The sequence below is a fragment of the Homalodisca vitripennis genome, chromosome 3, assembly GCF_021130785.1.
Source record: "Homalodisca vitripennis isolate AUS2020 chromosome 3, UT_GWSS_2.1, whole genome shotgun sequence".
Lineage (NCBI taxonomy): Eukaryota > Metazoa > Arthropoda > Insecta > Hemiptera > Cicadellidae > Homalodisca > Homalodisca vitripennis.
Genome location: NC_060209.1, coordinates 156,321,387 through 156,336,701, shown reverse-complemented (window position 1 = coordinate 156,336,701; position 15,315 = coordinate 156,321,387). Strand labels below are relative to the sequence as shown.

The 15,315-nt window shown below is 32.2% G+C and overlaps 1 protein-coding gene across 4 annotated transcripts in view; it reads left to right on the top strand.

Annotated features, from left to right (window-relative positions):
• LOC124357693 overlaps positions 1-14,712 on the top strand; it is a 136,848-nt gene extending 122,136 nt beyond the window's left edge. For all 4 annotated transcript variants that reach the window (XM_046809686.1, XM_046809689.1, XM_046809687.1 and 1 more), the window contains 4 exons: positions 4,612-4,741; positions 6,528-6,689; positions 8,932-9,099; positions 11,309-14,712. In XM_046809686.1, coding sequence (XP_046665642.1) covers positions 4,612-4,741; positions 6,528-6,689; positions 8,932-9,099; positions 11,309-11,701 — 853 coding nt within the window. In that variant the 3' untranslated portion in view covers positions 11,702-14,712. The remainder of the gene's footprint in view (positions 1-4,611; positions 4,742-6,527; positions 6,690-8,931; positions 9,100-11,308) is intronic.
• The last annotated feature ends 603 nt before the right edge of the window (positions 14,713-15,315 follow it).

Below are 15,315 nucleotides of genomic sequence, written 5' to 3'. Positions count from 1 at the left end.
CTAACATATTTACATAAAAGTTTACATTTACTAAATAATAACGCTAATAATATTTACACTGAAAATTCACGTTTTTCGCTTGAACACAACTCAAATCATACATTACTTTTGTAAAGAAATACAGTAAAATACTGTATAAGTTACTATTTTATTTTGTATTTATATTCAAATGCTTGGTTATCGGCACATAAACAACAAGAAAGGCCGTTACGCAACACGGTACTCGCGCTACGTCGCGTGACTGGAAGACAGAATCATCGCACAGGTACTTCGGTATTATCACAGCCCACTATTTTTGGACGAGTTTTCCTTATCAGAGATCAAAATAAACTTCATTATACATTCCTTCTTCCATAATGAATCGAAAAATACTCGATGAGTCATACTTCCTATCTCCAAATCGTCTCCAAATAGACACACGAATGACCTGACATTTTCGAATAATGAAACGTTCTAATAGTTTTTGATTTAATTGATTGTCCTAATAACTTGTAAATTCCAAAATAGGTTAAATAAAGTCAGTTGTTTTTAATACTGTAATTTATTTTGTCCCCGATAAGGAAAACTCGTCCAAAAATAGTGGCTTCTTGATAAGTACCCAAACAAAATAACTTTCACAGATAAAATAGTAGAGAAACAACATAAAACTCGTATTTATTGATAGTTTGGAACCTATTGAATACAGCCGTCTGATTATTTGGCCAAAATAATCTTGTACTATATAAAATATTATCGAAATACGAAACGTCAAAATTGGCGACACTGGCACTTTATGCACTTTTCGTACCGTCAAAATTAACGACGCTGTGGCACTCAAAGGGTTACTCAAAGGAACTTATTTGCATTTCATTTTAATAAAAATAAGTGTGAACCATCATAAAGAAACAAGCTGATATTAAGTTGGTTAGTGCATTGATGATAACTACCAGACCAATACATGTGTATTTTAGTAATCAACTGTTTTAAACTAAACAAAAATACTCTCATAAAATTAACATAGGAACAAGGTTGAATATGGTTAAAAAGCATATGCTTCCAGGCAACAATTTGCAGCACACGTGCGGTACCTACTAGATTAAGTGAGTGTGTCGAACAAGAAATAAACAATGCTTTGGAGTTCCCATTCTTTATTCTAGCTTGTAAGCCACTATACACACCAGACATATTGCTAGAGTTATCGAATGTTTGTTCTCTACAGTTGCCTAAATCTATGTGGTTTAAAATTTGAATAGCCATAACAGCATTGGCTAAGTCCTGATATTTGTGTCCAGTGTTTGTTGAAAACAAGACAAAGGGTTTAAAGCACTACCATTTTCCTATACAAACCTCAAAATAAATTAAAGTTTGAGTCCAGGCATTGAGTCCACCGTGAAAGTGTGATACTTTGCTTTTTTCACTCATTGATTATGTCATCTTTCACTTCAGAAGTAAATACAGAAAAATCCCAGTTAACCGAACTCAAATCAACTGAAACGCTTCTGTGAATGATAACATGTATATAAGTAGTTGAGCAAAGTAGTTTGTATTCAACAGCAGAACAATGCACCAACCCTCTCCCCCCGTGGAGAAGAGTGACTGGGCAACGCTGTAGTGACTGCCCGGACAAATAACGTGTCCTTGAGATGATTAACCCACCCCTTCCCTAACCAACCACCTCTGTGCTGTGCTGCTGCAGCGCCCACCAACTCATGCTGCTACTATTAGTCATGTCAATAGTACGTAATTCGTTTCCACTAAGCATTTGGAAAAGTTTGTATCCGGAATGGCAACCCCCTACCCTCCCCCATCTTTATTTTTGTTAACCTGTGTTTAACTGCACTTCAATTACTTAACTGAAAATAACTGAAGACAGTATGATGTTTTACCTGAACCCAAATTACCAAATGTATGTATGTGTTTTACAAGGAAGGTTTGGTCTATTACTCGTATGTTTTTCTAGTCCAAAATACCCTCTTCACTAGCTTATTCGGAACATTTATTGAGATCCAAACAATCTGCAGAAACCACAAAGAACAAAACCTGTACTTATTCAGGAGACTAAGTAATCTCTTGATATAATTGCTCTCTATTTAATAATTTTCTAGATGATATATTTTAATTAAAATATGTTATTTTATTGCAAAATCCCTTGTAGAATAAAAAAATCACAATTTTTGTTCTATTTGATCTTTTTTTTTAAAATCACATATTGATTAGAGCATCAATTATTTACCATTTAATGGGGTCATCACTTACAGTAATATTTGTTAATTATTTTGTGAAACTAAATCATCTGATTGTAAATTTTCACTTTTTTATTATAATTATAAAGAGGGGTCATTGGGCACTGCTACCCGCTCATCACTGCGACTAATTTTGGTTTATTTTGGCTGTTTGCTGAAGGAACAAGAAGACTGACAAGGATAAAGCTATTCTTCCAGAAATATTTAGACCAAGTGCTGTTTCTTGATATATCTAAAAGCTAATGATGGAAAACAGGTAGTGGGGAGATAATAACAAGACCAAGGTCTGGAAAAATATATCAGGCAACAGGCAAGCAGAACTGTTCATCAGGTACTTGTGAAAAAGAACCAAGCGAGTACTCTCTCAGCAAGGAGGACCTAAGGTGCTTGGCAGGCCTCCTCAATGGATGTTGTGACCTCAAATATCATCAGAATAAGACAGGAAGAACTGAGAGCAACATATGCTGCCTTTGTGACGAGGGAACAAAAACAGTAGCACATATTCTTTGCTCATTCAAAACAGCCTCTCGTAAAAGGTTCAGCCACTTTGGGAAGATTATCATGCTACCTAAAGAAATGGCAAGTGTGAACCCTGAAAATATCTTGCTCATTTTCGACCTTGTCAGTCTTCTCGTTCTTTACCAACATGATCTGGGACTCGTGCAATGTTTACATGATTGTCCATTGCCAGCCTTTTCAATGTGATCATGCATTCCGGCACAGTCTTCGACTAAGGTATAAGAACTTAGAGCTTTAAGAGCTGTTTCGCTGTCTGACAATATATTGATTGTGGCTCCCTTCATCTTCTCTAGGATTATTGAGACTCATTCCTGTATTGTGTTGAGTTCACCATGGAAGACTGTACCATGGGTTCCTAGGGATTTTCTAACCTCACATTTCAGTTTTGTAATCCCCATTCCGAACTGTATTGAAATTAAGTTTGTTATCATAACTCAGTGTTAAATCACCCGATCCAACGAGACTTGTTTTCTCATCTCTGTTTTTATTATCTGAGTCACTATCTTTGACACTGTTTTATTAATGAAACAAGTGTATTTCTACACTTTTGTCGACTTTATCAAAAGCTTAGAAAAGCTGTCAGTCCTGATCAATGTTTTTATTAGGTTAGTATTTTTTTTCTCACTTTTCAATTGCAATTTTATGGTACCTGAACCAATTAGTTATCCGCTTGTCACTCATTTGTTTAATTAAAATTTTGAAACATGATATTTTAATAATACATCTTTTCTAAGTAATAAGCATGATCTCTTGAAGATAATAATATGATGCTACATACATAAAGATGAATGCAACTGTAGAGATAGGCTACTCTTTGACAGCCAGTATTCATACACCTAGTTCATGACGCCCAGCACCCGTCAGGCTGTAACGCCTCTTGGAACGTGCCTTTTGTAATGTAGAAAGCATAATTGAAAACAAAACAATTATTTAACAATAATTATTTTAAATGTATTTTGAGGACTAGTTAGGGTCTCCAACTTCCAACAACTCAATAAGAGGGCTTGACGCAACCTACATTCACTGATTTTAGAACTCAGGATAGCAGCTTTTTTTATGACGATGGGGAAAATGCTAATACATCGTCAGCGGATTCCGCTGGTGAGTGGGACTCCAACCGCTAAAAACCCTTTGGCCCAGGTATCACTCCCCCTCGGGACTGCTTTCTACATCACTTTAAGTGGGTGTTTACTTAAGCAAAGAGAGGGGTCCTACAGTATCAGGCCGTCAGTTGGGCAACACCGGAGCTGTAATTTACCTTTCTTGTAATTTCTTGATTTTTCAGCATTCCCTCTACATAGACAGAGACAGTATTCCAAGTCTGTCTGTCAGATACCATTTTCAGAACAATGGTGTCCAGTGAGAGTAGGCCTATGGTAATCTCGAGTCCTTTTCTTTCATTTTCCTACCGTCTGCAGAAGAACATGTGGATGGCATCATCACGCCCTGCTTTCCTGTAGAGACAGTTCGAGATTTTAAACTTGCCCATCTTACCTTTGTGCTTGAGAGTTGCCATGGGCAGTGAGGAACTGGGTCAGGTAGAAGTTTATCTCCCCATGTTGTCGCTCCACCCATTCTCTCTTATCTCCATTTAAACAGCCTGGTCGTCCCAACATCCTCTGCTCTTTAGCAGCCATTGTTCCTGCCAGTCCCTCATGGTGTTTTCTCAAGCCTCTGTGCCGTTACCAGACCATTCCCCTTGTAGTTAGATACACCTGCCGTAGTCAATGTGTTAAAACTAAGCAAATTATTTTAATATCTTTAATATTATAGTAATTAATTTTAATATTATATGCAATAGGCCAATGTATTTGTTCTGCTCACCTAGTGTTGGCTCAACATTAATCCTGTGGCTTTTATTATGTTTCAGGAGCAGTGTAATTAGTTTGAAAAACCTAGGAAATTGTGCAAATTTGACAGAATTGAAGCTCAAAGGTCAAGGAGGATTAGAGGTCGAAGATGCTTCCGTACTTATGAATCTCACTAAATTAAAGCACCTGGTGAGTAATTTTTTATACAAAATGTATATTTTACTCTTTTTGTTTCAACCAGACTGTTAATAATTCCAATACTAAAGTGTATGATCTATCATCATCTTACATTTTAAGTTCCGATTTTAGTTGTTTCCTGTAACTTACGTACTTCTCAGTGATACGTCAAGTATAATCTATTTACACTTATGAGTTACATAATGTTAAAATTATATGAGTACATTCTGTAGAAAAAGAGATAGTTTTTACTTTAAAATTAATACAAACCACTATATGTTTCTTATTGTAAATAATAATATTATATCACACTAAAGGTTAAAAGTACATGATTCCACAACGCTATTCTAGTACCAAGTCTAATACTACCAAAAACAGGACCTTGCACAACACTAACAAATTCTTGTGACTGATCTTTGGAGTAAAGATATAAGAGTTATGTTTATAAGTGTGTATCTTATGTATCACTAAGAGGAATTCATGTCATGTTCATCAGGTCAAAATGTCTTAAACAATAAAGATTAAAGAAATAAAAATAAAAAACTTATCAATGTGTGGGGAACTCACCGAAGTCATAGTTAACAACAGAACAAGTTGAATAACAACTGACAAAATCAAGCATATATATCTGAAGGTACAGAGTGTTTGGAGCCAGTGCCAACCATGCCACTGTACAGAACGAGGGCACTGAAAAACATCTGTATATACCGGAAATAGTGAAAGACTAAAGAAAAATCTATTATTTTTATTACCTTGTTCCATTGTTAACTACGATTTAGGCGAGTTCATTACCACATAAGTGTCCCTAACTGTACTACATATTGATAAGTTTCGGTCTTCCTTATACTTGTCTCACCTCCCTCCACAAGTATGTATAGTTTTTGTTTTATTTAAGTGGAGCTGTTCTCCAGGAAAGAGTCATGCGGGCCAACCAGACACATAATAACCATTTTCATTAGTAAATTGTTGATTCTCATCAAATAAATTTTTTTATTAATTTTTAACTATGTATGGTTTTAATTGATATTATGAGTGTCAATGTTATTGAGTTAACAATCAATATCAACTGAGTCAAATGATGAAGAACTAAACAAGTGCTTACTGTAGACCCAAAAAACGAATGCTGTTAGATGAACACAGAATTCTTCGAGATGGTGATATTTTTTACAGCTTTAAATTTTTAACATTCTATATTTATAAAATACTACATTTTGTTAAATTTATAAATGTGTTACTACAAATGTTTAATTAACAAATTTTACTCAATATTTTTCAGGCTATTTTAAAGTTTTTTTATGATGTTGACAGGAACGTTAACTAAAGATATTCCGTCTGTTTATTTTTTTCAAATTTTTAAACATATTTTATAAATCAAATATGATCATTGAAACTGAAATGTTTTATTACAGGTTATGAATACAGAATATAAAAAATAGATAATGCAAGATGCTATAATTTGTAATGTATTTGTCAATATCTTTAAGGAAATTTAAAATAAATAAAATTTGTACTCAAAATGAATGCAATTCTATTGTATAGATACAAAATAAACAAGTTTCTGTTAATAATTAAATAAGAACAATTCATTATTTTAATTTTTTATGTTATGGGTCATATTGGCAACCGGTTTTTTTAAGTGTGATATAAGTGCGATTGCTCCTGGATTAAGATTTTTTGTCACCTGAAGTAAATGATATATTCCAATCCTTGAAACGTAAAGGGTAGTTAGTATTATATTTTGTATAAATTCAAGTTATTTTGCCCAGAAATACACAAGAAAATGAATTGATTGTTGCAGTCACTGACCGTGGTCAAGAACATGTCAGATGTACTGGAGGTGGTAGGCAAGATGACTCAGCTGGAGTCTCTAGAGCTGGGGGAAATGATCAATGTGACAGAGACACAGGTGATACAGGGCTTCTCACAGCTCACTAAACTCAAACGGCTTCGCCTCGAGAAGGTATGAAATATAAATTTTTAAAATCCCATGTTTTATTTATTTACTGAGATGAATTAATGGAATCTGGTGTGGTTGATTTCTTTTAATTACACATTTGTATTAAGCTAGCTTATAAGTATATTTACCTAACATAAATAAAAAGTAATAAAATGTTTGAACTAATGTTTTTAAGCATATAATTTTTAGTATAATGTACATCAAGAATTAAAAAATGGAGCTATTCCAAAAGTATCTCCATTTGGTTATTGAAAAATATCTAATCAGATAAACACATTTTATAATATACAATGTTTTAACCCTTGGTACACCAAATAATCAGTAAAAAAAGCTACTGTTACGCTTAATTAATTTTTTATTTTTTCTAAAGTTTATTTTTTTATTGAACATATTGGTTAAATAATATATAAAAACACATGTTATGTTAAAAAATTATTTTTATTATTTACATAAATACATAATAAAAGTTTTCAAGTAATTTCAATTTTTTTTAATTAAATTTTTTAAGACTTGATACATATTAGTTTAAAACCAAATAATTTGGATTTTGTACACTGTTAAAAATTAAATTAGAAGGCACAAAACAGTTAGAAAATTGTACAGTTAGAATTGAGCTTGACTGTGGTAGACTTCAAAACAGTCATCCGAATGGACAGCAGGCTTGGCATTTATTGTCTTGCAAAGATAAATGGTTTCTTTCCTCAGTCCTTTCTTCAAACACACGACGCACCTAGCTGTTCCTTTTTCCCTTTTTTTCATAAAGTGAGTCTTTCCACTGTTAGGTTATTAAACAAACAATGCACGTTCAGCTGTTGTTTTCACGAGCGAGTTTACCCCCTCCGAGCGTAGAGACGGCAGGCCGAGTGCGCGCACAGGCGGTCATGCACATTCTGACGGCATTTTGTGGAACTGAAATGTTTATAATACGTTGTTAAGAGATACTGCGAATTTTACCGCTTAGCGCGCTACGGGGAAATTACGATCGGCGATATATACCGCTTAACGCGTACGAAGGGTTAATAGGAAAACTGCATATTTCTTCTATTTTTTATAAATAATTGTAACTTAGATTTAATCACATCACTTTTGATTGACTTAGACATGCCTTCTTCAAAGATTTCTGCCATCTGTGCCTTTAGCGAGCCAGTGACAGCATCTTTTGAGTTCTAGTCATCAAATTGCTGAGAACCAAACGAACTATTCCTGGAAATTTGTGAAAATGAATGCAAAAGCTCAGAGATTGTGAACATTGATCTTCTCTAACTGTTTAATTCATCGTTCCAACAAATTCACCACTCACCACCGATAGACTGCTATTCCTTTTTTTGTTGTGATTGTTTATTCGACCACTTTTAAACAATTAATGAACCCATTCACGTACACTCTTTTCATATAGAGTTTGGCATAATTCCCTATTTACATGACACACTTCACATTTGTCAGAAAACTCAATTGCTGCACACATTTTGCTAAAATTTATAGAAAATGAAAGAGCGCTTGTACAACTTCCAACTGCCATGGCTGGATGCCAACTGACCTGCCACGCTTGCGAGTGTGCTAGAGAGCACTACCCCACTACTACCAGTAATGGTGGTTACTTTGGGAATAGCCCTTATATGTATCACGGTTATTGTATAATTGAATATTTAATTCTGAATACAAAAATTTTAATCTTGAAAAGGGTTGAAAATAAAAAAAATATTTTTTTATAAAATGCCTGTAAAACTGGAAAAATAGTGCTGGGATTTGTAGTCAGTTTATCAGTAAATAGCCAGTATTTCTAGAATATATTTTGCCAAAAATGTCCAGCATCAAAAGGTAAGTTCTGTTTTGATATATAAACAAAACAATCAGATTTTGTAACAATTTTACTTATTTGTGAAAGTCCACATGTTTATAATATTGAACAACGACCTTTTTTATACTTTTGTTATAGAAGTTTGCATCCTGAGTTTACCTATTGTATATTCTCGTTATTGAGTTTGTGACTTGAGTTAACAGCAACTACTATATCTTGGGGCTGTATGGAGAATGATAAAATTGTTTTGTTGCCAAATATTGTGATGAGATCTTGAGTTCAATTTACTGTATTTTTTTATATGAAATATCTGACTTATTTTTTTATAAGTTTAAATTTGAATAATTTACCCAACGGGTAAAAGTTCAGATGAAAAACATGATTTTGTACAAAAATAATTTTAACAATTGATATAATTGGATTTTATAAGTTGAATGTACTGTACAGGGACAACAGGACTGCCCTACAGATGCCATCCTACGGACCATCAGTCAGTTACCGTCTCTGATACAGCTAGAGCTTATAAATTTTGATGTCAAGGCTGGATTTGAGGTATCCTTGGCTCGATGTTCAAACATCAAAATACTGCTCATGATTCCCACCTATGTAACACAGGTAACAAATTATAGTAATAGTCACATTTAACAAATATAATATAAGCTTGTCATTATAAACTTTACAAATATAAATACAAATTAAAAATTTAACACATAGGAGAGAGCCTTGAAAGGGTAAGGAACTGAAAGAAAACAGCAATACTAGCCAATTGGAGCATGGAATAAAATGACACAGATATTGAGAATTTCCTTATTTACTTACTCTACTTCTAAACTTAAAGTTTAGAAGTAGAGTAAAAGAGATAGAATTCAATTAAGTATACATCAATATTCAAAATATAGCACAAAGAGTTTTGAAATGCCCTTTATAAGAACTCTTCTATTGAATAATACAGTTGGTCTTGGGGTATATACATAACTTGCTCGTCCTAAAAGAGGTAACAATCTTTATTTGTGGTTTCGATTTAAATTCAATCATTTTCAGTCACAAAGAACATCTTCTGAACATTTAATCAGTGAAAACCATAAATACAAGAATATGAAAGAAGACATAGACATAATTAAACACCCACTCAAAAGAAGAATTCTCAATATCTTAGAACAAGTTCATATGTATAAAGCAATTAAAACAGAACCCACAAATATCCTGATAACGTAATAAAGCAGTATGACACCTTCATGAAATTTATCAAATATCAATTATAATTTTTTCACCTCCAAAGAGCTACATGAAAATAAATAATGCTCCATTTGACGTCCAAACTCCAAATAGAGTGAGTCTCTTGTTTAAGGTTGGGATAGACCACCATGAAATATCAAATAGGTTTTATTTTATTTGTTTTGTAAAAATTGTAGATACTTATATGTGTGTTGTATGTATGTGACAATGTCTTGTCATTTTAAATGAACCAGAACGGGTGATAAAGAATGTAACATAGGTCTTCCTTTATGCCCCTCGTGATTGAAGATGATTTAATTTAAATAAAAACCGGTCTCACAAACATCACATATGTAGATTGTTAAGGTGAGTAATGGTTTTGTTGTTAATAAAACAATCCTGAGGCTTTCTTTACAAGTTTTAACCCAGTCTTCCTCCACTCATCTATATAAAATCTGTTGAAGAAAAGCAAAATGTTAAAAACATGAACATTAATAAAAGGATTTTTTTTATTACAATATATCCCTACTATTTAAGTTTTAAGCCTAATTAATAACTGCTCGCTGTTAGCATTGGCTCCTTCCTGGTTTTCTTGTATGTACAGGTATGTGAATTATCCAGTCTCATCTATATTGATAACAACCCTTATCGTTAACATTTGTTGCTTGTCAGTCTCAAGAGTTCAGGCAGTTTAGGTCCTAGCCTTAGGCTTACTATCTTTTATTCTTTAATTAAACATAATTCGTTAACATATGTTTCTTTGTTTCTGGGCTTCATCATAGGTTCTCTGGATTCCTACATCATTCTATAAACAGTATTTGTCCTATTTAGTGTTTTAATTTCATCTATAAGAGTATTATTATAGCGAGAAACATTTATACCTACACAATCTTTGTGGTACCACTCTTTACATTCAGAGTAATATTTTATAGCTTTACAGTTATCAGGGACAGCTCTACAACTAAATCCCCACTTTGGATTAGAGTCTCTTATTTGATGAATAATTTCACTAATATTAATTCCTGAACATAATAATTATATGAGGTTAGCATTAATTACCTGTAATAACCTTTCGTAAAGGTTATTCTTAACAGTCAAGATCTTCTATTAACCATCATTTACTATTCATGATACAAATGATCAAAAATTCTTATTGAGTATGTAAATTCTACTATAATTAATTACTTTCCTTTTTTGGATAATTTTGTGCAAGATTAGTAATTACTATTTTACATACTCGAGCTGATGCAGAAAGTAATGTATTTTGGTTATAAATGATTATCCTCCAATAGATTGACTAAAATCTGATTATTAATATATAAACGATTTACTAATGTGTTTCAATAGTTAGGCTTCATTAAAAATATCTCAAGATTTGTATTGTGTACTTAAAAATTCAGACTTCACATCCCTAAATGCTGAAATATTTCCCTAATGATTTTCATCCTTTCTCGAAACTATACTGTCCTCTGGTGTAAAATAGTTTGGAAAATAAATAGTTGAATCAATTTTAATATGTCCACCATATATGTATAAATATTTAAAAACTGAATTGTGATCTTCATCTTGTGGTGTCAAAGAAGTTTACACATTGGTTTTCATGTTCCAGTCAGCAACTACCAACCACCTGGTGATGGAGGGTGTAAGCAAACTGAGCAAAACGCTGAACCACTTTGTTTGGGGATTAACACTAGAGTTGTTGAGAGTCACGGATCTGTTTATCGACCAGTGGGAGATGGGCCAGAAGAACACATCAGCAAAGAGCCCCACTCAAAATCCACAGAAGAAATCTGGAGGAGACAGTATTCCGATCCTGAAGCCTGCCATCGTCGATGGTAAGAAGCCCAAGGAGGGAGCAGTGACGCAGGTGGATGTGCTGCAACTGCCTAAGCTGCACAAAGTGCTGACCGCCTTGCTACCCAACACAAAGATAATAATCCTGAAAGTTCCGTTCAGTGCCACATGGCGACAGACCATTGCTGGTTCAAATCAGGGACTTTAAACTCACTGTGGAGACTATTTAAAGTATTTTCATTGAGTGTAAATTATTGAACAGTTAATTTTTAAGAACTGACACAAGATCGTTTTTCAGGGGAGTTAACCTTCTCACTGCTTGTTTAGCCCCAACAATACTTTCATTGTGGATATTCTGTATCATTTCTGTTGTTCAGTGTAATATTTCAATCAAGATATGTTTGCCAGTCTTAAATATTTGACTTGTATACTATGTATACTATTTTTTTTCTGTAAAACAGGTAATACTTTTTTAATTACTGATTCAATTATGGTAGTACTTATATTCAAAATGTCTACTTTATGAGCTATTTAAAAGTACCATTTCATAATTATGAAATTCCAATTGACAAATTGTTGTTGTACTATGGCGGCTAATAATTATGCTCGAAATACTGTATTGTAATACTAATGAAAGTCCATCACCACAACCTGTCCAAATTTTTGTTTGTAAAAACTACAAGTCAGATAACCCCTCAGTAAAGTTTATTTTTTGTATTTATGCAGTTAGTAAAGAGGCATTGTGCTTTTAAGTTATTTATAGTTTTTTAATCATTTGTTTAATTGGTCATCCATCATTCTTAATACCGATCACTTTATATCCTACTAGGTAGTAGAAACAGTTTTATATTATATATTTTGTATTTCTTATTATGGCCATAATCCTGAGAGTTCTGAGAGCATGGTGTCAGTAATAAATACTCCTCTTGACCTGGGTATATTGTCTAATGATATATCAACACTTATTATTTGTCACTGTCATGTTCGTTAAAGTCAGATAAATCTGAAATTGTATACTTAGAAAGATATTCAACTATATATAGTAATAAAATCCTGGTTAACCGAATAATGGGGGAGGGCTAGCTATTTTGGATAACCAATTTTTCAGTTAACCTAATTACATCTTAAAATAACCTATTATAATGGGTGCATGGGGGAAATGGTTTATGTACAAACAATTTCTGTAAATTATACTTTGAGAATGGTGGCATGAGCATTAAAGATGACCAATAGCGGCGGCTTGAATTGACCAGTGCGTGACGGGCGCTTGTTCAGCATAGCGCAGCGGCTGTTTGTATGGGAGGACCCCTGTCACTAGAACGGTGCGTCAAGCACACACACACTCTTCTACCCAGAAGTGGAGGGCTTGTTCAATATTCTACTGTTGAATATAGACTATTTCGCTCAGTTATTTACATACATATTACCATTCATGAAACCGTTTCGGTTAACCGGGTTGTACTGTATCTTTATCACAAACACATTTCCAACGTGACAACGTAACGCATTTATTTACGAATAACTAATCTGGTGAATGTTTCAAAATATGCTTTTGTTACAAAGTTCCCACTAATGTAGAAGAAAATCAACTACACATCGCTATGAAATTTTAACTTGTTTAAGTTGTGGCTATAAAGACAATTAATATTCATACTTTTATATTAATCAACATCTTAATCAATGAAAAACTCATGATATTGGCATCCAAGGAAAGTAATGATCAAACTGAATGTTGCACTAACCAGAGATGTTTTTAGCATTATTGTTTGATTCAGAACAGTTTTAATTAGAGTTATACATAATTGTCGTCTTATATTAAGTTTTTTAATGCCGTTTGTATTTCCATAATTATTCCAATGTTTTTGTTTTTGTGTGTGTATTTCTACCTATGTTTTTTCTCAAAATTATATCTAGTGAGAACACAACCATTTTCAGATTCTTGCAAATGTTTGAAAGTACATACAGTTAATAAGAAGTAGTCATTTTGTTAATGCATCAACAAAGAAATCAAATAGTTTATAATAAATGGTAATTAAGTGATTTAAAAACCAGTTTCATTGGCCTGTATGAAAACATCCTGTGTTCAATAATTGCTGCTTTTGCAATTTTTTGTTAGAAATCAGTTAAAAATTGTTTCAGATGTATTTAATGTTTTACTGGAACACACTATTATTTAATGTATACAATAAGCATTTAGTGCATTAGCATGTGTTTTCGTAACTTGAGATACTACGGGGCATACTTGGAATTGACAAAGCCTCATACATTTTGTGTAGGCCTGAAGGTTAAGCTGTGGTAGATAAGGTATTTAGTTTGGTTTTGTATATTTTTGTTTCTTTGTTTGAATATAAAAATTTAAGATTATTATGTTTCCAATCACTGAACAATTGTATTTAATTTACATAATATTCCAAATTGTTGAGTCATTCTTGTACCTTAGATGCACAGAGTCAAAATATTTAGTACATCCTATTCTATTTTTACCAACTTGGTTTTGATAAAGACTATATTGAATTAGTACTTCTTTAAATAAAGTTATAAATATTTCAAAATATAAAAAAACTTGGTTGAGTTTTTAAAAATATGTTTCCCGTAGCATTATTTTTAAGAGTTGATTTTGGCATGGGTCTCATTTTAATTGCAGTTTTGAGAGTTATTTATATTTGATTTTTTTATCCTAAAATAAAGTATATAAAATTGTACTATCATAATGATTTGTAGCATACAACAAACATTGTCAGAGTGTTAATTACTAACAATTATTTAAAAGTTATAATAAATAGTGAATTTGCATTTTTGAGGGTTTTATTTATATCTGACTACTCTATTTTTAATCCTAAAATAAAATATATTAAATTTCATTATTATTATTAGGATATGTAGCATTACAACAAACATTGACAGTGTTAATTTCTAATAATTATTTAAGAGTTGTTATAGTCAATTCAATATGTCCACAATGGTTGTTTTTGTATTGTTATGTATAGTAAATGAGTTGAGGGAAACGTTAGTGTCAAATAAATTAATAACATCTAGAATTTTCAGTTCTTCAATACTTTTTTCATAATAAAAACATTAAAAGTAAAAAATATAAATAGTATTTACTTACATTGTTTATTTACATTCAGTTATGTTTAATTAGTCACTAAACGATATTTTAGTTATTTTATAATGTTGTAATGTATTTATTTTAAAATAAATACAAGTCACATTTTTTAACTGTGTTATGATTTTATTTCTGATTTCCTGTATTTAGAGTAAGTAAATAAAAACAATCAAATGTTTGAGAATTCTATAATTAGATGAAATAACACATATTCATGATATAGTACAATTTTTATAACCGGAGACATGGACAGTCTCAATCTGCATGAAAAATTCAGTAATCCTTGAATATACTATAATTATCACTCCAAATAGAAGATAACAATTGCTTACTATAACAGTTATTATTTATATATGATTATAGTAACTGAGCATTGGAAAGTATGTAAAACTAGATAACTTATCTACATTCGTTCAGCTCAATAAAAAAGTGTCTGCTCAGGACATGTATCTATGTGACTGCATCATCATCAGCTTAATCGTCACATGGAAGATATCACAGTCTTACTCAGTATGTAACTTTGTACATTTCTAAAAACCATTAAATTTAATTAACTCATTTATAAAGTTATTTTTGTCAAATATTTTGTTACTTGTTTAAATAACTGATTAGCAGCTCATAAAACATAGAACAAATAAAAGTAAGAGGCTATTACAGAGACTACCTGGATCTTACTCTGTCATAAGGTAAACTTGTTATTATATGTATTTTTAAGA